The following is a 26834-nucleotide window of genomic DNA, read 5'->3' as shown; positions in this document are numbered from 1 at the left end:
AAATCTATTGTATCTCTTGCTCTGGCTACTGTGTATAGACCACCAGGGCTGTAAACAGAATTCTTAAAAGAATTTGCAGATTTCCTCTCAGACCTTCTGGTTACAGTTGATAAAGTGCTAATCATGGGAGATTTTAACATGCATGTTGATAATACAAATGATACATTAGGACTTGCGTTTACTGACCTAATAAACTGTTTTGGAGTCAAACAAAATGTCAACCGTTCCCAATATCATTAACTCGTCGTTATCTTTAGGTCACATCCCAAAACTATTTAAGCTGCCAGTTATTAAGCCTATTATTAAGAAACCAAAACTAGATCCTAGTGAACTGGCAAATTACAGGCTTATTTCAAATCTTCCATTTATGTCTAAAATTTTAGAAAAAGTTGTCTGCTCAATTGAGCTCCTTCCTGCAAAAAATCATCTGTATGAAGAATTTCAGGCCCCACCATAGCACAGAAACTGCACTTGTTAAAATTACAAATGACCTGCTTCTTGCGTCAGATCAAGGCTGCATTTCATTGCTAGTTTTACTTGATCTTAGTGCTGCGTTCGACACCATAGATCATGACATACTCATAGATAGATTACAAAACTATACAGGTATTCAAGGGCAGGCTCTAAGATGCTTTAGATCCTACCTGTCTGATCGCTACCATTTTGTTTATTTAAATATTTAATTTAAAAAAGTTTCCAAGACTTTTATTGTGACCTTCATTTATTTTATTTTATGGTATTTAGTGTTTGCAATGAAAAAAAAAAATCTTAACTTTCAAATAACTTAATGATAAGCTTGTTTGTCCAAGTAATCTTTGCAAAAGGTGAACTCCTTCAATGATGCCTCTTTAAACTGATGAATTACTGTCCACTTACTTTTTACACAACACACGAGGAAATATGTCGATCCCAAATTATCCAGCTCCTCAAACCAGTTGCTCAACATTCCTTAACTTGGTGTGGTAGGACAGGGAGGAGGCAGAGGTGTATAAGAGTGTGCTCCTGTGTGATGGGATCAGTGTTCGAGTTCTCTGCGCATGTGCCGGACTGACTTCTCAGGATGCTGCTGTCACTGCTGCCACTGCCACTACTGCTGCTGCTGCTGCAATCCTCTGAAATGAGTGGAGCCACAAATCCGTAAGAGCCTTTATGATTTTTATTATCACAAATACCAGATAACACAAGGTAGAGTGTAACAACAAAAACCACAGGTCGAGGACCAGACGAATGTATTCCACAACTATAGTAGTCACAGATGAAAAGTTTAGGACAAGAGTATTATTGTGTTCTCACATGCAACACAGTGTAAATATTTTATTTTAGATTTGAGGTAGTCTTTTAAATTTTTAAAAAAAGTTATATTTATCATGACAGCTGGGATTCGAATTCGGGACGCCTGGCGAGCAATTACACTTTGTTTTCGGTGCGCTGCTCACGAGGCCATTGACGCCGACTGATTTGCAGTGAATACTTACTGGAAGAAAGACACAGTGATGATGTTGCATGCATTATGGGAATAATTTTGGTGACCATAATTTACATTAAATAATATCATACTAAAATATGCAGTTTCATCTGTCAGTTAAAGCAATATTGGCCATTTCAACAACAATAAAAACATAAAGAGAAAGCACATTAGTTGCGTTTTCCCATGTCAGGCCAAAAGCATGAATGCTAATGCATGCCAGGACCAGTTGCGTTATTACTAAATGGTTCTTATTAATATCCTAAACTGTTTTTGTTGAATAAGTTTTTGGAAATCCTTTAAAAAAAACAGTATTTACTCGAAATATAAATTATTTGTAATAATTAAAAATGTCTTTACTGTCACTTAAAACAATTTAATGCATTCTTGTTGAATAACTAAAATAATAATTAAATTATTTATTTATATTTTTGATCTTACCCTAGACTGAATGGTAAGGTAAAAAAAAAATTAAAAAATTAAGCAGCACAACTATTTTCAACATTCATAATAATCAGAAATGTTCCTTGAGCAGCAAATCAGCTTATTAGAATAATTTCTGAAGGACCAATAGAAAGGCAAAATAAAAACAGTCCACAATCTGCACTAAATTCCAAGCCTTAGCAGAGCAAAGCATTGTGTGATATGGACTGATATTATGGTAGGCATTTAACCTTAGTGAAACTGTCCCTCTAAAAGAGTGAAAATTATTCTAAATTATTTACTATTTGTTATATAGAGCAGGAAAGAAAATTTTTAATGTTAAGAAATATGTCAGTTATTCATTGATGTTAATGATAAGCATTTAAAAAAAAAAAGAAAAAAAAGATGCCATTTTTTATTGTGTTATATTTTGGGTTTATGGTGTGGTATGTTGCAGGTGGGCTGCTCTGTGCCAGAAAGTCCAGGGCCGCTTTTTAGCCCCAGTCTACCCCTGTATACAAACACAAAACACAATCAGTATCACACATATGCTAAACAAAACAGAATCAAATGTCAAGATATGTGCAGGGAATTCTGGGAATGCCCAATAAATTATAAAACTTTAGCTTTTATTAGTTTGCTCACCAAGACTGCATCAAAAATTCAGAAAAACAAAAACAAAAAACGGTAATATTGTGAAATATTATTACAATTTAATAGACTTGTTTTCTATTTGAATATATTTTAATTGATTATTTTGATGGCAAATTACATTTTCAGCGGGATTAAACAATAATACTTCTATTCAGCAAGGACACATTAAGTGTAAGTTAAAGTGTCATTTATTAAAGTGTCATAAATTTGATTATTATATTCATTTAAAGTGTATTGTAACATAAAATATATAGAACATTTAAAAAAAATAAGGTAATTTAGAATCATGCCACATTTATACTGCAACAACCACTTTCACAAGGTTTACCTTTTTTTAGACATCTTCCTTTTTAGTGCACTCATCCGTAAAGACTCCCAGTGAAGATTCATAGAAATTCCAAGTCACTTCCTCAACGGTGTATTAACCCAAAACAACCCTAGGCTCATGCAACACTAAACTTATGCTTTTAAAACCATTTTATTGTCATTGGATGGTTTATGCAAGTCTCTGAATGTATTTCTTTGTGTTTTGTCTTCTTTCAGCATATACCTGGTGACAGTCACATCCCAGGCAGTGAGTGGCAACACAGAGACTCTGTGTGCACAGATCCACGAGCCCAAAGAGACACTGTCTATAATGGTAACTTTGAAGATTGACAACAGCGACCTGACCATTCTACAACAGGGCTTCATTAAAAATGATTTCTACAGATGTGTTCCTTTTAAGGTCAGCGTACTCAATATACTGTAGCATAGCTATTTCCTGTACATCTTGTGTCCACAAAACGTATAACGTGACATTAAGGTTAAAGGGCCTTTCCATAATGAGACATATAATACAGTTGATTTGCAAGTAAAACCCTAAAACTTGTATTTATCATTCATCTTGCATATATTTTCCACTACTGAATTATTCAGCAAACACTACAGTCTTGATGTTTGTGTCAAACCTATAGTTTGCAGTCTGTAAGTGGAGTTACACACTCAGTGTTTTCTTGATTTGAATTTTCCAGGTCCCTGTAGTCACTGTAATGTCTGTGGCATCCATCGATGTTGCAATTCTAGGGGCTGAAACATCCCTGAAGAAAACAACTAAGATCCTCATAAATCCCACCCAAAATCGTATCTTCATCCAATCGGACAAGCCTATCTATAAGCCTGGACAAACAAGTAATGTCTTTGTGAATTCTTCCAAAACAGTTCAAATTATCAGTGCTAGTTTGCTCTTATTAATGAGAGCATGTGAGTCTTTCTGCATTGCATACTGTATGTGTTAATATAGTGTCTCACTGTTTTTTCCCCCAGTTAAATTTCGAATTGTGTCTCTGGATTCCAATCTCTTGCCTCACAATCAAGTGGTAAATTTTATTAAATTTATGTGAAAAATCTTTATGTTATTTTGTTTTATTTTTTTCAGCTGAAGTGCTGGCAAAATATATTTATACTCTTCTGATCTAACTAAACTAATTTTCTTCTCTCTGACTATTGCAGTTTGGAACTGTAGAACTCCAGGTAAACGCCTTGAAGAAGCCATGATCTGTTCATTGATTGTTACTTTAAATGCAAGTTGATTCCACTGCAGGCTCTTTTATTATGTGCCAATCTCGTTTAGGACCCTTATTCAAACCGCATTGGTCAGTGGTTGAATCAGACCACAAGGACTGGCATTTTGGATCTGTCCCACTCCATGTCTCCAGAAGCCGCTCAGGGTTTCTACACGATCACTGCTTTGGATGATAAGAACCAACAAATATCACACACCTTTGAAATCAAAGAATATGGTCAGAAACAGGATTCAACTTTTGTCACTCTAATACTAATCAGCTGTAAGGTGTGCCATTTTTGAAAGGTTTTTTTTTTCACGTCTCTTTTAGTTCTGCCAAAATATGAAGTGAACATCAATTTTCCATCCATTATAACCTTGGAGGAGGAAGAGGTCACTCTGACAGTTTGTGCAAAGTAAGATTTATTTTAAATTTTTTCTTTACAAATAATATTAATTTCTTTGCAGATACATGAGATGCATAATCTGTTACAATACCATGTTCAGTCTGATGAAACTCTTTTTTTTCCCATTCTCTAGATACACTTATGGCAAGCCTGTGCTGGGGTCTGTGATTGCTGAAGTGTGTGGGCACAGCTATGATTACTATAAGTCTGATTCTGACTTGTTTAACGCATGCAAGAAATATTCAATGATGGTGCGTTACCCTTTGCACACACAAAACTGCTACCTTTTGGGCTTGTAATCGTAAAAACACTGTACTAACAAGCATTAATAATCCTTAACATCTTTACATATCATAGGGTCCCAATTACAATAAATAACAATGAGCTGATATTACTGTATTGTAATATTCCAGGGTTGCCAACTTGGAGTGAGAATTTATTTTTCTTCTTTTTTTGGTAGATCTTGATTCATTATTAATGAATGTGTGTATACTGAAGAAAGGGGATAAAATATTTTGTTGAATGCCTTTTTAGCACATTTTAAACTTGTTTTAATTTCAGTATTTTCTTGCATCCATTTATTGTAATCATGCAATCATCATTACAAAAGAATGTTGTTGACATTTTTTGTAAATTTCTCATTTAAAAAAATAGTGTTTAACCATGTCTAAATATTCATTCATATGGTCTTTAATGGACCATACTTATGGCACAAATAGTATTTAGTACCAAAAGATATTGAATAAATAGTAGGCTATTAAACTAAAATATTTAACCTAAATTTAACTTAACTAATATTGAATATATATAAACACTATTTAAATATATAAACACTTATTTAACTGAAAAATTGTTAAGCTGTATGTAATATGCTGTAATGTTTACCAAATATTGCTGCAAGGTGCAAATACCTGTTTAATAACGCTTAATTATCCTTCTTAAACCCATTCAAATGTAATGTCAATGCTGCTACATTTTACGAGTTACGCCATATTAAGTGTGCCAAAACGGTATTTACTGTTAAAATTTAGTATTAAAGCTTACAACATTTGAACATATACAACATTACAATTACAACATTTGTTTCATATAGCAAGCAGGGTTTCCAATTTGGTGTGAGATTTACATGGGCCGCGTGAGAGCATGAGACAGAGCCTGGAAGCATGAGAGTTGGCAACTCTGAGTATTTAATATAGCACTTAACTTTAAAGTATAAACTTAAAGTATATATATATTTAGGGGTACTCATTATGTGCCACTGTTGTTTAGGACCCTTATTCAAATCGCATTTAGGCAAATTCCATAATGCTTGTCTGTGCTTTTGGTAGTAGCCAATATTGTTTATTATATTGTTACAAAAGATTTCTAGTTCAGATAAATGCTGTTCTTCTGAACTTTCTATTCATTGAAGAAACCTGAAAAAAATCTACTGCTGTTTTCAACATAATAATAATAATAATAATAATAATAATAATAATAATAATACATTTTTATTTTTTTTATTTTTTTTTCTGAGCAGCAAATCAGAAAATTAGAATGATTTCTGAAGGATCACGTGACTGGGGTAATGATGCAAAAAAAAAAATTCAGCTTTGAAATCATAGGAATAAATTACATTTTTAAATAAATTCCAATTTAAAGCAGTTATTTTAAATAGTAAAATATTTCACAATATTACTGCTTTTACTGTACTTTGGATCAAATAAATGCAGGCTTGGTGAGCAGGAGATACTTTTTCGAAAAGCATTTACAATCTTACTGTTCAAAAACTTTTGACTGGTTGTGTATATATTTTTGTAATGGATACTTTTTCCACAAGGGTCCATACTGCAACATATTATATTTAAGAAGTCTAAATAACCATTTTCTTATCATTCTTATTCATCCAGACTGACAAGACTGGCTGTGGGTCTCAGGTGATACTTGTGAAAGAATTTGACATTAGTTCCAGTGGGCATTTTACGGTGAATTGTAATGTGGAAGAGACCGGAACAGGTGAGAGTATAAAACAAACAGCTGTTGTCCATTTTTATTCTCTAAAATAGAGTAATGAAAGATGGTCTTTTGTTCCCCCAGGGATAACTGTGCAGGATTCTGCCTCAGCTGAGTTTACCAGGAGTTATGTCAGTGTTAAATTTGAGGACACACCAGATACATACAGGCCTGGCATGCTCTTTAACGGAAAGGTAACAGCTAGCTTGAAGTCATAAGCTTTGTGATTATTAAGTGAATGCTCCAAAAGTAACTCTACAGACCACGTGTGCTTTTATAACCATCTTCATGAAAAGTTAAAAACTGTACCATAACTGCTATTTTTATCTGACTTTGTAAAAAGCAACATTAATAAACAACCTATTAGCAGTGAAAGCATTTAGCTGTCAGTATAGCCATATTGTGTACAGGAAGTGTTTGTGAGCTTTTTTTTTTATTGTTTGTTTGTTTTAATAACAGTGTGTGGTCACTGATTCATATTCCAAGCCAATGAAAAATGAGTCAGTTGTTGTATATGCATATTACGGTGATAAACGTGTCAGTGTGGCCCTGAAGACAGACATCATTGGTACTGCCCACTTCTCCTTCAACACTCATGATTGGTCAAAAAAATCTGTGCAATTAGAGGTAAGTAGGTTTTTGTTTTTCTAACATGATGTTTATATATGTAATTCGGGTATAGATATTCAACCTTTTTCTTTATTAGGTCCAGCATATTGGAGAACAGACTTATTTTCGGGATAATGCACATTTCCCAACAGCATATTTCTACGTAAAACCCTTTTACTCCAAAAGCAAAAGTTTCCTGATGTTGACGAAGGCTCAGGGGAAGCTCAGCTGTAACAGTGATGCTACAGTGACGGCCAGTTACATCATTCAGGGCAATGCATTGAAAACAGGCCAGAAAACCTTGGACTTCTTCTACATTGTATGTTTAACACTCACTCTTTGTCATTTATTTGTTTGTTTTTTCATACTGTATTTTTCATACTGTAACTTTTTTTTTTTTTTTTTTAGATTATTTTGGTTAATAGTCCAGACTTTTAATATTGACCATTTATTGCTTCCATAATATGAAACTGATAGCAGAATCGGACAGAACTGTAATATTTGTGGTTTTCTTGAAGGTTTCCTAAATCTTGTAGCCATTATCACAAAGGAGAAAAGATGATGAAAAATTTTTAATAAAACCCACAATGCTAGGGAAGCTGTTTATGCATTACATAAATAATCACACAGTAATCATCTATCTGCTCTCCAGGTCTTGTCCAGAGGCAGCATGGCTCAAAAAGGTCGTCTTTCTGTGAGTGTGAATGCTAAGAAAGGTACACAGCTCTTTTACATTAGCAATCACTTTGTTGTGGATTTACTAAGTGGATTTTTATGGACTGTATTGTGCTCCAGCATGCGCCTTTTTGTTTCCAAACAAAAACACATTTTGTTTTCATTAAAGAAAACAAAGGAGAACTGACTTTCACATTGAAGAAGACGGCAGTTCTGACTCCATACGCTCAGGTGGTGGTTTACACAGTTCTTCCCAATGGAGAAGCTGTAGCAGACAGAATGGATTTCCCCATTGAAGAATGTTTGCCAAACAAGGTAAAAAATCCCACACAAAATCTTATTTTAGAACTCAGTGTGCCCTTTAAGCTTTTATGTGTGTGTGTGTATGTGTGTGTGTTTTATCATTAATGTGTGATGAGAGCATTACTGTGCTTTTACAGGTGTCCTTAAAGTTCTCGTCTCCCACTGAACTACCCGGAGAGAAGACATCTCTTAACCTGGAAGCTAGCCCTGGCTCCTTGTGCTCTGTGCGGGCTATTGATCAGAGTGTGCTGCTGATGAAACCAGAGGCCGAGCTGGATGCAGCCACTGTATGTTAAACCATAATGTACATTACAACTATAACTAGTAGATAATCTTTATTAATAAGAGATGGGTCAGGGATGTAGCACTATATAAGCATCAATTTTGAATAATTAGCAAAAAAAATAACAAGTTGCATGCGCTTCTTTCATAATAAGCACGTTTTTAATTTCGCAATGAAAATTCATTCTGAGTAATAAAATAAGTTAAAATGTATATATATATATATATATATATATATATATACAGTAGAGACCAAAAGTTTGGAAACATTACTATTTTTAATGTTTTTGAAAGAAGTACAAAATACAGAAAAAAAATTAATATTGTGATATATTATTACAATTTAAAATATATTTTTTTAAATTTATTATACTTTAAATGATCATTTATTTCTGTGATGCAAAGCTGAATTTTTAGGATCATTATCACATGATCCTTTAGAAATCATTCTAATATAATGATTCATTATCAAAGTTGGAAACAGTTCTGCTGCTTAATATTTTTTCAGAACATGTGATACTTTTGTAGGATACTTTGATGAATAAAAAGTAAAAAATAAAAAATAAAAAAAGATTTTTTTTTAAATATAAAATATTATATTTTTAAAATATAAATATTTTGTAATAAGAATATACACTACTGGTCAGTTAATTGGGGTCAGTATTTTTTTTTTTTTTTTAAATAAAATCAATACTTTTATTCAGCAAGGATGTGTTAAATTGATAAAAAGTGATAGTAAAGAAAATATATTATTAGAATATATATTATTAGAATTTTTTTTTCATTTTTAATAAATGCAGTTCTTTTGAACCTTTTATTCATCAAATATATTAGACAGCAGAACTGTTTCCAACACTCATAATAAATCAGAATATTAGAATGATTTCTAAATGATCATGTGATAGACTGGATGTTAAATGTGACACTGAAGGCTGGAGTAATGATGCTGAAAATTCAGCTTTGCATCACAGGAATAAATATTTTTTTTGAAGTATATTCAAATAGAAAACTATTATTTTAAGTTGTAATAATATTTCACAATATCACTGTTTTTCTGTATTTTTGATCAAATAAATGCAGGCTTGATGAACAGAAGAAACTTTTTTCAAAAACATTAAAAATAGTAATGTTTCCAAACTTTTGGTTTGTACTGTGTATATAAAAATCCAGATTAAAATAATATTTTTTTTACAAGAAACTTTCACGAAGTACAGTAGATTAACACATTCTTTTATATCATTTAATATTTTGACAATATTTAAAAAAATTATTTAAACAAAATTGATCCACAGTTTGTTAATTTAAAATACTTAAAATACTAAATATTTCTAATTTTTTTAGAAATACTATAAATAATAATAGAAATAAATAATAAAACATCTCATTATTTGGAAAAGACAATTGAACATAATTCACTGCTTATTCATATTTTTAAAATTAAACTCATATGGGGTCAGGGATATATATACATATATATATATATATATACATATATATACATATATATACATATATATATATATATATATATATTTTTTTTTTATTTTATTTTTTTTTTTACTTGGTGAGCACACCATATGACATTAAGAAATACTTTTATTTCAGTATTTTTATTCAATTATTGATTTCAATATTCAATATTTTTATATTAAAAAACAATATTGCTTTACTGCTTATTGGTATTTTGAAAAACAAAATTCATATGGTGTAACAAAAATATGTTATTAATTCTTACTTGGTGGATACACTGTATGACAATTTTATAATCATTAAATTGTAATCTTGCCAAAACAAGGCAAATGAGGAACAGGTGAGAGCAATTAGACCAACAAGGAATCCACAAGGGGGCTAACAAGAGGGTCTGGTAAAGAGAAAACGAGGAGGAGGGGCTAGAGAAGCATATGGCTGACAAAAACAACAAAGCCATGTGCTATCACAAGACAAGTATAAGTAATACAAGTATTAAAGACAAGTATAGACACATGATACAAAGATGAAACAAACGGGGTGTGAGGGCATAACCTTGACAAATAAAAAAAAATTATTAGGAAATTGCCATGTCACTGCAACTGCCGAATAACTGTTATTATTCTACAGGTCCTTGGATTGTTACCAGTTCAGATTTTGTCAGGTTACCCATACAATATTGAGGAGTGGGAGCCTAACCCCTGCCCATATCCCAGGTGGATAATCCCGTTAGGTGAAGGTGCAAGGCGCAAACGCTCTTACTTCTATTACTCTCAATACTTCAACAACTTCGACAACAATGACGTCTATAATATTTTCAAAGTAAGATACACACCGTGTCCCATTTCTCATGAGGTCCTCCAGTGTCTCACTGTACACTATTCATCTTACACACAGTAACAAAATGCTACTTTTGCTTTTTCCTAGGGAGTTGGAATCAAAATCGCTACCAATTCTGATGTGAAAGCACCTGTTGTTTGTCCTCATTATGAGCCAATGTTTATGAAGGGGTTGGGGAACAGTTTTGGGAGTGCGATGTATTTGAGTGAACGTAAGTATTTTGTAATTTTTTTTTTAGGATTTGGAAATGCCTTTTTTATCTGAATGTATGTACAAACTATCAATTCAAACAGCTACTATGGAAGAAAGTGGGCCTGTGAATTTGGTCAAGCCAGAAATGGGGCCAGAGATAGTGCTTGGTCCAAATGTGGAAAAACTTACTCCAAGGATACGCAAATTCTTTCCAGAAACCTGGATATGGGATCTTATACCTGTGGGGTATGTATCTGGCACCATGGCATTATTGTACTGTTTAGCCTACATTACAGTCCTTTTTAATTATGCAGGCAAAAATTTAACAACTGCTTCAGAGCTTTTTAATGTTTTACAAACTTTTTTTGAATACAAAATTCATAGTTTTTTCATTGACCAGTAAATCAGGATATGTGGACCTTACAAAGACTGTCCCGGACACTATCACTAAATGGGCAGCAGGGGCTTTCTGCACATCCCGTGTCGGGTTTGGAGTGGCCCCCAAGACTGATCTCACTGCTTTCAAGCCTTTCTTTGTGAGCCTCACCCTCCCTTACTCTGTTATTCGTGGGGAGACATTCACTCTCAAAGCTACTGTGTTCAACTACCTCCCCAAATGTATCATGGTAAGCCCCCATATTGCATTTACATGTTTGTCCCAGGGCGGTTTTGCATGCATTTATTGCAAAGGCATTTCCTGTACAAATCTGTACAAATCTCTGTCTTTTAATAAAGGTGAAGGTCACGTTGGCAGACTCGCCACAGTTCACCGCTCAGCCATGCAGAGGCTGCTCTTACACACAGTGTGTTTGTTCTGAAGAGAGCAAAACCTTCCAGTGGACTATCGCACCCTCTGAACTGGGTAAGCCGGATGCTTTGACTTCTGTATGAGCAAAGAGTCATTGTGTCACAGATATGTTTACTATTGTAGGCCCCAGGTGTACTTTGTTTCAGTATATTAAATTAGAACTGTCACTGCCCTAGTGAAAAAAAGAAATGAAATACATTTATTTTGTGCTTAGTATACTACAAATACATTTACATATTTATCTGCGTAATAAAATACCCTGCAGTTGTACTTTTGCTTCACTAAACTGGTATAAACGTCTGCTAAATTGGAACAGCTAATTTCTAAATGCACTTTAATTGTGCGGAAGTCCACCTAAAGATATACTGAAGTATATTTGATTGTGCTAAAGTGGAACTATTGCAAGTTAAATATCTTGCATTTAACGACTGTGTGTGTGTGTGTGTGTGTGTGTGTGTGTGTGTGTTTTACAGAAAAGGTGAATATTACAGTGCGCGCTGGGGCGGTGCAGAGCCAAGTACTGTGTGACAATGAAGTGGTGACGTTGCCAGACAAAGGCAGAACTGATACTGTGATGCAGAGCGTTCTGGTGGAGGTACGTGACTGTATGTAACTGTATGTGAGCTTTCAGAAACCATGTGACTCACTCTTCAACATCAATAAGCCAACAAGTCAACAGGAAATTAAAAACCTACTGTAATTACTTTCTTAATACATATTTCTAGTCATAACTGTTGAAAAAAAAAACACTTAGATTATAGATATTATATAGCTAACATAGACATTTAATAGACATTTGGGTATTGTTTTGAGTCTTAAAATCTGTCTTTCTATCTTTAAATTTGCTTTTAGTTTTGCTTTGCTTTATAGATACAATTGACACTGTTATTACTCACATTTCTCAGGCAGAGGGAACCAAACAGTCAGTCACTCAGAATGAACTCGTCTGCTTAACAGGTTTGTGGCTTTACAGTGTGTTGTGTTGTCTATTAAAAGAGGAATACATAGAAAAATTCAATTATTCCAGCTTTAACAGAATCTAACATGTTATTTACCACATATCACAGACAATAATTTTGACATTCAGTGTGTAAAAGTAAGCAAGAATCCTGTTTACAGTAATGCATTTACACTGGAAGTCTATGATGTTAGATATTGCACTGGATATATTTAGAAATTTACTCAACATTTCAAAAAGGATTGAACAAAAAAGCTTTCAATTCCAGATTTTAAACCCAGAAAATATCCATTGTAAAGTATGTTATGATTTTTACCTGACTTTTTTGTTTTCTCTCTCTCTCTCTCTTTGTTCTATTAGAGCAGCCACAGGAGAGAGCCGTCTCTCTCTCTCTGCCCACAGTCTTTGTCAAGGATTCTGCCAAAAGCTTTGTCACTGTTCTAGGTAAGCCTAAAAATAAGCTGATAAAAGTTCTCCGAAATATCAGTATAAATATTTGAAACTCTGTAATCAACAGATTTGCTCTCATGGAGTAGTTTTCCGTTTTTAATCATCTGATGGTTATATTGCTTTTTTGACCACAGGTGATCTGATGGGTCGTGCTCTGAAGAACATCGGTGATCTGTTGGCTATGCCGTATGGCTGTGGAGAGCAGAACATGCTGCATTTTGCCCCCAATATCTACATCCTTCAGTACCTGGAGAGCAGCGGGCAGCTCACTCCTGAGATTACAAACCAAGCCATAACCTTCCTGGAGAGCGGTGAGGAAAACTGCTAGGAAATGATGATTATTGTGTATCTTACCGTACAGTAAATATTAGAAATGCAAACGTTTGAATATTTTATTCCTGGCAAAAATGACTTAGAAAATTACTGTTTGCAGTGTTTAGTTTTAATTTTATTTTAGTTAAACTCGTAAAAGAACAATACACCAACATACAGACGATTATTTTAAGGTTTTTTTTTTTCAGAAGAACTCACCACAGAGCTGATGGCTGATTGATAGATTCATAAATTTCAAAGTTATAAATTGTCATTAAATGAGAGAAATACTGAACCCTGATAAATAACTTAAATGATATTAACTTGCATTTTTATATCAAAAAACAAAAGGTTCAGGTGTCCCACTTTTCAGCAGCCCAGTATATCAGGTTTTATTTATTTATTTTATTTTTTTGAAGGCTACCAGAGAGAGCTGACATACAAGCATGATGATGGATCTTACAGCGCTTTTGGGAGGACTGATCCTTCTGGGAACACCTGGTGAGTGTGGCACTGAAAAAATGAAATCATTCTGTTGCTTAATTTATCCTAGTCCACATGGAATTACTGAAAAGTATTAAGGCAGATTTACTGAATTGTATGAAATTATGGTTATTTGACAGTAATTTCTATTGCTTGTGTGTCCAGGTTAACCGCATTTGTGATGAAGTCTTTCAGTGGGGCAAAGAAGTATATATTTATAGATCAGACCAACATCGACCAGGCGAAGGATTGGCTCGGTCGTCAACAGCAGAGCAACGGCTGCTTCGCCTCTGTGGGGAAACTCTTCAACAACATGTTGAAGGTGAGGTCCCTGTATGTGGTTTTATCTGGTCTCCCGACTTGTCAGGCTAAAAGACCAGCTAAAGACTAGCTTGGTCAAGCTGGAAGACCAGATGAAAGCACTTTAGGCTGGATTAGTAGTTGTTGTTGTTTTAGCAGGGATATTCTGGACAGTCAATCAAACACGTTTTGTTTGACAGATGTTGACAGTCCACATGGACTGAACATTGGTATCTGCAGGGCTATTTTTCTTTTGCGTTCGGTTTGCAGGAGGAGCTACATTTTGTGATTAGCCTAGCATGTATTACAAAATGGTGTTTGTGTGTGTTTGTAGATGTGTGAGAGAGAGCTGGTTCAGATTTTACTGGTTCAGACAGGCTACCGTACTTAATTCTTGAGGACTGTTGGGAGCTGAGGTCCCTTTTGCTTTAATATTATACTGTGTGTGTGTGTGTGTGTGTGTGTGACCCTGGACCAGTTTTATTATTATTACTGAGATAAATAAATGAGCTTTCCATTGACGTATGGTTTGTTAGGATAGGTCAGTATTTGGCCGAGATAAAACTATTAGAAAATCTGGAATCTGAGGGTGCAAAAAAATTTTTTTTTATATATATATATATATATATATATATATATATATAAAATATAAGTATGAAAGTATACATTAAATTGAATGAAATTGACAGTAAATACATAAAATGTCACAAATAGATTACAAATAATGAGCTGTTCTTTTGACATTTCTGTTACTTTAAAGAATCCTGGAGAAGAAAAAAGTTTCACAGTTTCCACCAAAATATTAAGCAGCAACTGTTTAAACCATTATTATTAATAATACATGTGTTTTGAGCAGCATCTCTAAAATCTTAGGAAAGAACGAAATAAGTAATGCTCAGAGCTTCATATAGATTAAATAAATGGCAAAAGGGGGTCCAAGGCATTAAACAGTGCAGGGCACCTAGACATCCTAGTCACTCCACTGGAAAAACTGAGATGAGAAGAGCACCTATATGAGAAGCTGTCATAGTGTTGAGTGGGATGAGATCAGGAGATGACTAATGGAGCGGAGTCATCTATGGATTGAAAACTGCTCCTTAGTCTGGTGCTTTTGGATTTCAGACTTTGTCATCTAACAGACATTTCCAATAAAGTGGGGAGATTGAAATTCTGAGGATTGTAATGATCTGTGATGATGCACTTGTGCATGTCTAAATGTGTTTCTGCCTTGCTGCTGCTTTCCCAGGGTGGTATCAATGACGAAGTCACTCTCTCTGCATACATCACTGTAGCGCTGCTGGAGTTAGGCATTCAGGAAACTGTAAGTAAAACCCTCTTTATGGGTCCTAAGAGATGGACTCTATAGTCACAGATAAATTAAAATCAGTCAAGTCAATAGAGATAATGTGGTGAATAAAGGAAGAAAAAATTAATCTTGTCTTTCTTGTGCTTTGTAAGGATCCCATGGTGGCAAAAAGCCTTGCATGTCTGAAGGAATCTTCCAGTAACATTAACAACACCTATGTGACCGCCTTGCTGTCCTACACATTCACTCTTGCTGGAGATGAACAGATGAGACAGAACCTCCTCTCCAATCTGGACAAGCAGGCCAAGAGAGAAGGTACCATTTAGATTAAATAAGACAAATAACCATATACTAAAATACTTCTCTTTAAGGATGTGCAAAATGTATATTTTCCATAAAAAAAAAAATTATTATATATATATATATATATATATATATATATATATATATATATATACACACACACACACACACTCACACACGTTTGTTTTTGTGAAAAGTGGGGACATCTCATAGGTGTAATGGTTTTTATACTGTAAACTGTATATTATATCACCCTACACCAACCCTACACCTTACCCTCACAGGAAACTTTGTACATTTTTACTTTCTCAAAAAAAACTAATTTTGTATGATTTATAAGCGTTTTGAAAAATGGGGACATGGGTTATGTCCTCATAAATCACCCTCTCCTTGTAATACCTGTGTCATACCCATGTCTTATACAGAGTTGTGTCCTGATATGTCACAAAAACAAGAGCACACATACACACCCACACACACACACACGCACACACACACACACACACACACACACACACACACACACACACACACACACACACACACACACACGTATATAGAAATTTACTTGCTATATACACTGAATACTGTTTATTCTATTAGAATTTACTCCCTGTTAGTTGCACATTCCACCCTGTTAGGTTTATAGACCTAGCAGGGTGGAATCTAACAGGGTGGAAATTTTTGAGCTAAATTAGCCAAAGCTCATTGAGTGATCAACATTTAGCTAGCTAACATTCTACAGATTAACAGAACTTTTATAACTATGTCAGATTTGTTTTTACATTTTTTGGATAGGACAAACATTCTCCATAATATAGCATAACAGGGTGGAACTTTAAGGGTGGGTCAAGCAGGATAACATTTCAAAAACTAAAAAAAAAGTTAGGTGTGATAGTTGAAGCTTACCTCAATTTTGACAGATGAATTCCAGTGGGAAAAAGAAATTGTCACTTCTATAAAATGGTCTCAATGAAATTGCAGTCGGTTTTGGAAGGCGAAAAAATATGTACTAACAGGGTGAAAAATGACTTCAAGGACACGGTAATTGAAGAACATAAAAAAATAATAACTATATTTTCACATTATTTATATGTATGATTAGAGGCAGTTTTGTGTACCCCACAAAAATTCTCTGGGCCCCAGTTTGAAACCCCCTGATCTAGATCATCTTGCTGCTTTTAATAAAAACCACAATCGCCATCCTTCAATGTTCCAGTTTTCTTGCCCTGGTTATTTCAGGTGTGGGACGATATTGGACTCTGGCTAATAATGCACAACCGATGGGATCTGTGGAGGTAGAGATGAGTGCCTACGTGTTGCTGGCACTGCTCTCTGGACCCTCACTGCCTGGATTTGGACTGAACTACTCTGCTGGCATCGTGCACTGGCTAAGCAAGCAGCAGAATGCGTATGGAGGCTTCTCCTCTACACAGGTAATGTTATTTATCTCATGCAGCTTTTTTTTTAAACCCTCCAAGTCTTTATAATGTGTTTTGTTATTATTGACTCTAAGTGATGTTGCTCCCTCTCTTTCTGTGAAAAGGATACTGTAGTAGCACTCCAGGCACTTGCTAAGTACAGTGCTGCCACCTACAATTCAGAGGGATTCGTTAGCGTAACCGTGACCTCCCCCTCAGGTCAGAGAAACCAGTTCACCGTGAACCAGGACAACAGGCTGCTTTACCAGGAGAAACAGCTGCAGGAAACTACTGGCACATACAAGCTCAGGGCAGAAGGCAAAGGATGTGTGTTTGTGCAGGTCTGTGCACTGCCTCTTTTGATGCACATATTGAGTCCAAGGAATAGTTCATCAACGTTTTCATCATATACTCACCCTCATGTCAGTTCAAACTTGTGTGATTCTCATTCTTCAGTGGATCAGAGGAGGAAATCACAAGGATTTGGAATTACATAAGAATGAGTGATGTGTATAAAAGTGATACAAATGACCTCGTTTTTGACATTATTGTGTGTTTTTTGTGTCTCAGTTTGCCTTGCACTACAATATCCCGCCTCCTCCAGACTCTTTGGCCTTCAAAATCAAAGCAAATACTGGGGCTTGCAGCAACACACAGAACCCAGCTTTTACATTAACCACTACTGTAAGGTGAGCCACACCTCTGTTTAAAAAAAAACTATTACAATTACCATCTTCATTCATGGAAACAGCCATTATATACCGTATACAATACTTTCAACACATTTTTTTTTTGCACAAATGTAATTTCATTTATATCATTATTTATCATTTATTTAAATACTAACTACTGTATGCATGCTGCCATTATTTAAAGGGACATTATCATGTCTTTGCAAACATGTATAACTTTGTTTCCCCTCTGAAAAAAAAAGGAAACAAAGAAAAGAAAATTGTGACCAAACATTAGCTTAAAGTCATTTAAATACCACAAACTAGCAAAAAGTATCATACATTTTAAATTGAATGTTAAAAAAAAACAAAACAAAAAAACATCATACTAAATATTAAATATACACTAAAAGATTTGGGGTCAGTAAGATTTTTTTATTTATTTATTTTATTTTTTTAAGAAAGTGTAAAGACATTATAAATGTTACAAATATTAATATTTCAAATAAACACTGTTCTTTCAGACTTTCTATTCACCAAGGAATCCTGAAAAAAAGCATTACACAACAAAAATATTACAAGAAATGTTCAAATCAGAACATCATGTGATAAGTAATGATGCTGAAAATTCAGCTTTATCATTACAGGAATAAATTACATTAAAACATTTTCATTTAAATTGTAATAATCATTACTGATTTTGCTGTATTTAACAAATTCTTGGTGAGAAAAAGAAGCTTCTTAAAAAACAACAACCCCCCCAAACTTTGACCCTATATACCCATTATATACATTAATTTATGTATAGAGAAGACAACCATATAGCTAAAACATATTCATATATGTGTGTGTGTGTCTGTCAATTCAAAAATGCATTTAATACAATTATAAAAGTGAATTTTTCCTTTGAAAACATTTTTTTACCAATAATTATTACTCCTTTTTCCTTCTTTCTCTTCCATTTCTTTTTTTCTCTTTTGAGGGAATACCCACCACCAACACATTAAAAAATAAATAAATATAAATAAATGATACAAATAATTACTTAAACACTTTTCCATATGAAAAATATGTAAATACATAAATAAATTAAATACAGAACGCAGTCACATATTCATATCAACACTTATGACATTTAATTTCTAGTAAGTAATTCAAATAATACTTTTAAACCTCAATTGATAATAATATTAAACAAAATAGTCAATTAATAAATTAAGAAAGGGGGAGGGAGGATTATGTAAAAGGGTAAGTAATATATTTAGTTTTATAGTTCATACTTTGATTTCAGGGGTGCCCATATCGTTTCAAAATGTATACTTTTACTTTTGATTTCATACTTTATCATTTCCATATAGTGTACCTTACAAACTAAATCTAACCAATCACTTATAGCTGGGGATTATTGCCTGGTTTTTGCTTTAAAAGCTGTAATTCTCAGTATTGTAAATGAGTATAACTATCCTTTAATAAGTAGCATTTGTCTTATACCCAAAACTATATTTTGCATCTTTATTATATTAGATTTCTTAAAAATGTATTCTATTACATGTATTACGTCTTTTTTTAATGTACTAATTGCATCAAATGACCCAGTTTCCATATCTATGTAACATATCCATTTGACTCTACAAGGAAAGAATGAAGAAAGACTTAGCCTACTTTATGGCCTAATAGACTCTTTGCTGTCTGTCAGACTACTTAGAGAGCAATATGTAATTGCGGACCCTGATTGTGATTGTTGGAACGGTTGTATGACAGGTATAGCGGCACACGAGAGGAGACCAACATGGTGATCATTAACGTCAGGGTCCTGTCTGGGTTTAAGCCGGATGAGACCTCTCTGCAGACTGTGAGTGACATTTGAAGGGCTCTGGTCCTCTTTTGATCAAGTTGTGCAGCCAGCATTTGATTCGTTCTCATTCACTCCTCTGTCTCCACAGCTGAGGGAAGACCCCACCATCAAACGTGTGGATCTGAAAGAGGATCGTGTCTTTTTCTATTTGGATAGTGTAAGTGTTTTAATCAAATACCTTGAGGAGTTCAAAACCTTTTTGGGATTGCAGATATTTTGACAATATAAGGGATAAGCTGACCCTGATTACTTAAAGGAATAGTTCAGTCCAATCAAGATATTGATGAGTTTGTTTCAGAACAGAGTTGGAGAAATGTAGCACTGCATCACTTGCTCTGCAGTGAATGGGTGCCGCCAGAATGAGAGTCCAAACAGCTGATGAAAACGCTCCAGTCCACCATTTAACATCTTGAGCTGTGAAAAACTGCAATGTTTGTAATAAATCCATCATTAATCTGGAGTTGTGTTAATGACTTGTGGATTATTGGGATGTTTTCTTCAGCTTTTTGGACTCGAGATCCATTTGTGAGCAAGTGATGTCATGCAAATTTTTTTCTAAAACTGTTCCTATGAAGAAACCAGTCCATCCCCAATAGAAAACAAATCTCTATGTAATAATAATGTAATGACTTTCTCTTCCATTCCAGTTGAAAAAGAATGAGGAGAAGTCCATCAGCCTGAAGCTTGTGCAGGAAGTCCTGGTGCAGAACTTGAAACCAGCTGTAGTGACAGTCTATGACTACTACAAGACCAGTATGTGTTTGTTCATCACTGTGCACTCTGAAAAGTCTCAAAGAAAATACAATATTCGGTTTTTATTATATATAAATCCAGCTAAATATAATAATACAAAAAAAACTGAACTGGGAAAACCTATTTCCATTTTAATGTTTAAGACTTTCATGTTTTATAAGTCTTAGGGATATCATGATATGTATGTATTTAATTTTAACCATAATGCATTTTTAAAGCTCAATAATGTAGTGCACAAAAAAACTAGGTTGTGTTTCTGTTCCTCCAGATGAACTGTCTATGACTGACTACGCATCCCCATGTGTGTAAAAACCACTGTAAGTAGTCTTTTTTTAAGTTTTAAACAAACTCTTATTAGATCCAAAACTCTATTAGTAATATTTTTCTTGAGCACCGAATCATCATATTAGGATGACGTTTAAAGGACAGCTATGAGTATGTGATGCTGATTGACTTATTGTTTTTCAGGGGATGATCAGAAGTTCTAAAGGCTGAAGAACTGTAAACTGGAATATATGGAAAGATGGATTTAATAAAGACTGTTTCTGTTCTTCTAAAATCGTATTGTTTTCTTAAATACATTTTCTGTAATATGCAGTTCAGTTGCTATTAAACAGTTTGACAGTTTCTTCATTTGAAATATTTGTGTCCGGTGATTATTTGTTATCTAGATTTATTATTACTGTACATATGCAAATATCGGGATCTTATAAGAATAAGATATGCCTTATATTAGTGCATATTAGTCAAATATTAATATTAATATTAAATATTAAATATTGCATTTCAATGCTCTCAGTATTTGTTGTAGAACTGAAACGTTGGTGTGGAACAGTTCAATTCTTCTACTGGTTTAGTCACTGAAGTTTTAATATGGTTTTATCACCAACACATGAAAGCTACCTTCAATTGTTTTGCTATACCTACATGTTGCCTAGAGTTTCATGTGTGTTATAAATTCATGAGGAATATCTTTAGATATTAATAATGGATTATAGAGAGTTTTTAATAAGGAGAATCTGCTCTAAATGATGCGGTCCATTGGTCTACAATCTAAGTGTCACAATATGTTGTAAAATAAGAGCACAAAGAAGATAAATGAAGGCAAACCGTCTTCTAATAAATCCACAGAAGGCAGGCACATGTAACCCACAATAGACCACTACAATACCGGAGAAGGGAACACAGGACAGACTAGAACTTAAATAGGGAGGCACATGAAGATTAATGAGACACAGGTGAATCAAATGATGAAATCAAAGGGGAGACAGAAACTAGGTCACACACTGAACACATGAGGGATGAAAACACAACAAAACAGTCCAAAGGTGTGACATTAAGCAAGTTGCAAGCAATAAAATCACATAAATGCTGCATCCATATTTTATTTTCATATGGGCCCGGGAGTGACTTCTTGTACAAAAACTTGGTCACTATCATTAAGATCACAAATAAAATATGTAATATCATTGTGTAAAAAAGGACTTAAAGTTGTTGGTACTTTAACAAGTGTTAAGTCCAGTTGGAAGTTAATACTTATTTGTAGCATACATAACTAAGAGAGTTATCCTGTTAGAACTGGAAATTCAATTCAATTCAAGTTTATTTGTATAGCGCTTTTTACAATACAAATCATTACAAAGCAACTTTACAGAAAATTATGTTTCTACAATATTTAGTAGTAGCTAGTAATTTGTGCACGTTTGACAGGATTTTAGAAAAAAAAAAAATAATAATAATAATACAAGACGTAGTCAGCTAGACGATGAACTATCAATATTATGAATTAATAGTTATTATATGATGCAGTCACACATGTAGCAATAATTGTTAGTTCTGTTTGTTGATTCAAGGTTAGCATCATCTGGGGTCCTCTGAGGGTCAGCATCATCTCTTCTCAGGTGTTCTCAATCCAGACGAGACATCATTAGCATAGCTGCTGATCCAACAAAGTAAAATTAGTTTAACCCAAGCTAATGAATAAAAATGCACATTTGATCAGATGCAACTACACTCACAATTTAAAAGATACATTATTCGTATGCTTGGCGAAAGAGATGTGTTTTTAATCTAGATTTAAACAGAGAGAGTGTGTCTGAACCCCGAACATTATCAGGAAGGCTATTCCAGAGTTTGGGAGCCAAATGTGAGAAAGCTCTACCTCCTTTAGTGGACTTTGCTATCCTAGGAACTACCAAAAGTCCAGCGTTTTGTGACCTTAGGGTGCGTGATGGGTTGTAGCGTGGTAGAAGGCTAGTTAGGTATGCAGGAGCTAAACCATTTAGCGCCTTATAGGTAAGTAATGATAATTTGTAACTGATACAGAACTTAATAGGTAGCCAGTGCAGAGACTGTAAAATTGGGGTAATATGATCATATTTTCTTGACCTCGTAAGGACTCTAGCTGCTGCATTTTGGACTACCTGTAGCTTGTTTATTGGCGAAGCAGGACAACCACCTAGAAGTGCATTGCAATAGTCCAGTCTAGAGGTCATGAATGCATGAACTAGCTTTTCTGCATCAGAAACAGGTAACATGTTTCGTAGCTTGGCAATGTTTCTAAGATGGAAGAATGCAGTTTTTGTAACATTGGAAATATGATTTTCAAAAGACAAATTGCTGTCTAATATAACACCCAGATTTCTGACAGTAGAGGAAGTAACAGTACATCCATCTAGTTGCAGATTGTAATCTACAAGATTCTGTGTAGTGTTTTTGGTCCAATAATTAATATCTCTGTCTTATCCGAATTTAATTGGAGAAAATTATTTGTCATCCAATCTTTTACATTTTTTAACACACTCTGTTAGCTTAGATAATTGGGAAGTTTCATTTGGTATTAGCGATTCATTAGCGATAAATATTATGCAATAGCGTTTTATTGCACCCAATACTGCAAAATTATTATTGCATCAATTTTAGCTTTTTCACACATAAGATTCAATCACTAAAGACTAATTTCCTGTGCAAGGTCAGAGTGCGTGTACAATATTCGACAAAAACACTAATCATTTGTTTCCTGTTCAGGCCCTTTTCCTGTCCAGACCCAGCATGAGGAAACAACCCAGTAACCTGAACCCATAACATGCACTTACATTTATTATTCTAACTAATGCCTTTAAGAGTCACTCAGAAAAAGGCCTGATGACATCACCCAATGCCCCAGGTGATGCTGATATAAGCCACAAAAGGCGGAGGCCTTCAAGTAAATAAAACCCTTCATCTGGTCCACTGTGTTTTCAAATGACACACATGGGCAACTATTTTCTTATAGCTTTTATTTATTTGCATGTGTGTGATCCATTGCTCAGTTGAATTTTGTGGGTGGGCATTCTTATTTTTATACACGCTAGCTGTCATTTGTTACTCTAGTGAATATTTCTTTAGGAAGGTGTATTTGTGAAAGTTTTTACACATAGCTTAAAGTGTTAACTATTGAATAATTCCACCAATATTGCCCAGGAAAAAAAGATACAGTTCTATGAGTAGTCTGAGGCTTTTCATTAAAATTCGAACAGTAAACAATTTATGAAACATGAAAAAGGTCAGTATGATTAATACTGTTTTTGAAATATGTCTTTTACACTCATATAGGCTGCATTTATTTGATAAAAAATAAATAAATAGTGATACTTTAAAATATAATTTGAATGTAATTTTGTGATGCGAAGCTGAATTTTCAGCATCATTACTTCAGTCTTAAGGGTCACAAGATGCTGCTCAAGAAACATTTCTTATTATTATCAATGTTGAAAACAGTTGTGCTGCTTCTTATTTTTTGGAATATATATATATATATATTTTTTTTTTCTTCTCCATAAATTTGAAAATTCTAATGAACAGCCTGTATTTGAAACAGAACATTACAGAACTATTATTTAGAATATTATAAATATCTTTACTGCCACTTTTGATCATTTAATATATCCTTGCTGAATAAAAGTCCTAATAAAAGCCAATTACTTTTTTAAAAAATGTATAACATTTAAAGCATCTGATAGCTTGACCCGTTTTTGAATATATGCTAGTATGATTTAATTGCATATACTGAGATTTTTTAACAGTTTACAACTTCCTTGCAATAACTCCCTGTGTGATAACCAATTTCCCCAACGTTTTATCAAATATACAATCTGATCCGCTGGTCAAAAATGCTTAGAAAATCAAATACACATTTATTTAATAAATTAACCTCCCTCCATAAACTCGGTCAAAAATAGGGTGTAATATTACATTTCTCTCTCTGACATGCTGAGATATGCTGTGAGTGATATAACAGGATTTGGTGCATTATGGATTCAAGAGAAGATTCAGTCAGGCATCTGAAAAATCCTGTTTAATGTGAGAATGATGAATTGGCCACAGATGTTTGAGTGGGATACGCTGGGATGAGCGATATACTTGAGAACAGGTGATGCCATATGTTGTGAAATCAGATCTCCCCGCATCTCTGATGCTTGTGGCTCATATTGTAACTGATTGTTATGCCTCGCTCTGCAACTGACTTTGAAGCTGATGAGATTCAGATGCCAATAATGCAAACAAGGGGTGAGAAGGAAACTGTGCTATCACCCGGAACTGAGTCTGGGAAGGCTGATGTTTGTGAGCGTTAGAGTCTGGAGAGAGTTGATAAGGAAAGAATAGCCAAAAATGAATGCCGTTTACTCACACTCTCTTTTCAGTTCTACTGTATATGACTTTCTTCTTTCTGGAAAGTACAAAAGGAGAAATTTTGAAAACTGTACCGGTTGCTCTTTGGCGTGAGATTTTAATGTGCACACACTAGAAATGTGCATATTAAAATTAAAAACATAAAAATACATGAATTAAAGAATATATTTGTTTTAAAGTAGATTTTATCTTTAAATATATGTACATAGTATTTTGCATTATTTTTTAAAGTAGATACATTAAATAAAAAGACTGTTTTCAATTAAATGAGAAAAACTGATTTTCTTTAAATGCATTCAAATAAAAATATAATAATAAAAACTACACTATATAATGTGTTATATTGAGAGGTAGAGGTTTATATTCATTATTATTTAAGCTTCAAAAGAACACACCATAAGTATCATGCATATCAAGTTTTTTTGCACTTTTGCACTGAAAATATTCAACTGATATGCAGACTGATAACTTCATGAAATCAGACATTGCTCTTTCCCTCAGAAACTCATGAATGCAACAAAAATAACTTCTTTTATTTATTTATTTATTTATTTATTTTGTCCAAGACTTACATATTTGATCTGTTTCTTCCACAAAGCTATATTGTGTGATTTTGAAAGACTTGGAATACATCACACAAGTCATATGAATGATTTTTATGACAGTTTATTGAAGGTGGATGGATTATTCCTTTAACAATCATATAAAAGGCCAAAATGATATAAAAACAATACAATTGATACAGCTTGTCCAACTCCTTTGCAAACATATAAAGCTCTGAAATTGTCTATTTGGCTCACACCTCTCCTCCAGCAGCCGAGGCGGACGCAGAATCTGGGTTAGGGTTAGTTACCGTTGACCCTCTAGAGTCAGGGCTAGTTCCTGTTGACCATCCAGAGTCGAGTCATGTTCCAGTTGTTCCTCTTGAATCAAATCAGATTCCTGTTGACCTTCCCGAGTCGATTCAGGTGCCCGTCGACTTTCCAGAGTTGAGTCAGTTCCCGGTTGACCCTCCTGAGTCGAGTCAGGTGTTCATGGACCCTCCAGAGTCAGGGTTAGTCACCGTCGACCATCCAGAGTCAGGGTTAGTTACCGTTGACCCTCCAGAGTCAGGGCTAGTTCCAGTTGATCCTCCAGAGTCAGGGCTAGTTCCAGTTGACCCTCCAGAGTTGAGTCAGGTTCCAGTTGACCCTCCAGAGTCGAGTCAGGTTCCAGTGAACTCTCCAGAGTCGAGTCAGGTTCCAGTGAACTCTCCAGAGTCGAGTCAGGTTCCAGTGAACTCTCCAGAGTCGAGTCAGGTTCCAGTGAACTCTCCAGAGTCGAGTCAGGTTCCAGTGAACTCTCCAGAGTCGAGTCAGGTTCCAGTGAACTCTTCAGAGTCGAGTCAGGTGTTCGTGGACCCTTCAGAGTCAGGGCTAGTCACCGATGATCTTCCGGAGTCAGGGCTAGTCACCGATGACCTTCCGGAGTCAGGGCTAGTCACCGAAGACCTTCCGGAATCAGGGCTAGTCACCGATGACCTTCCGGAGTCAGGGCTAGTCACCGATGACCTTCCGGAGTCAGGGCTAGTCACCGAGGACCTTCCGGAGTCATGGCTAGTCACCGAGGACCTTCCGGAGTCAGGGCTAGTCACCGAGGACCTTCCAGAGTCAGGGCTAGTCACCGAGGACCTTCCAGAGTCAGGGCTAGTC

At 34.6% G+C, this 26834-nt stretch overlaps 1 protein-coding gene across 1 annotated transcript; it reads left to right on the top strand.

Annotated features, from left to right (window-relative positions):
- Positions 1-996: 996 nt before the first annotated feature.
- On the top strand, positions 997-21031 carry LOC132097539 (alpha-2-macroglobulin-like protein 1). The gene is made up of 36 exons (XM_059503324.1): positions 997-1137; positions 3086-3269; positions 3556-3712; positions 3848-3900; positions 4034-4054; positions 4155-4323; positions 4417-4501; positions 4626-4743; positions 6382-6487; positions 6569-6678; positions 6944-7111; positions 7191-7412; positions 7746-7809; positions 7938-8083; positions 8209-8358; positions 10451-10642; positions 10748-10871; positions 10954-11098; positions 11253-11478; positions 11588-11714; positions 12134-12255; positions 12566-12617; positions 12979-13062; positions 13203-13379; positions 13800-13881; positions 14029-14185; positions 15410-15484; positions 15622-15784; positions 17015-17208; positions 17319-17534; positions 17764-17882; positions 19626-19716; positions 19808-19876; positions 20367-20472; positions 20741-20789; positions 20941-21031. Exons 1-35 carry the CDS (start codon positions 1061-1063, stop codon positions 20779-20781), a joined length of 4392 nt encoding a protein of 1463 aa, XP_059359307.1. The 5' UTR covers positions 997-1060; the 3' UTR covers positions 20782-20789; positions 20941-21031.
- Positions 21032-26834: the final 5803 nt, after the last annotated feature.

Source organism: Carassius carassius, chromosome 21 (genome assembly GCF_963082965.1).
Source record: "Carassius carassius chromosome 21, fCarCar2.1, whole genome shotgun sequence".
NCBI classification, from domain to species: domain Eukaryota; kingdom Metazoa; phylum Chordata; class Actinopteri; order Cypriniformes; family Cyprinidae; genus Carassius; species Carassius carassius.
The sequence above is the reverse complement of the archived record's forward strand: the minus strand, read 5'-3'. Positions and strand labels throughout refer to the sequence as shown.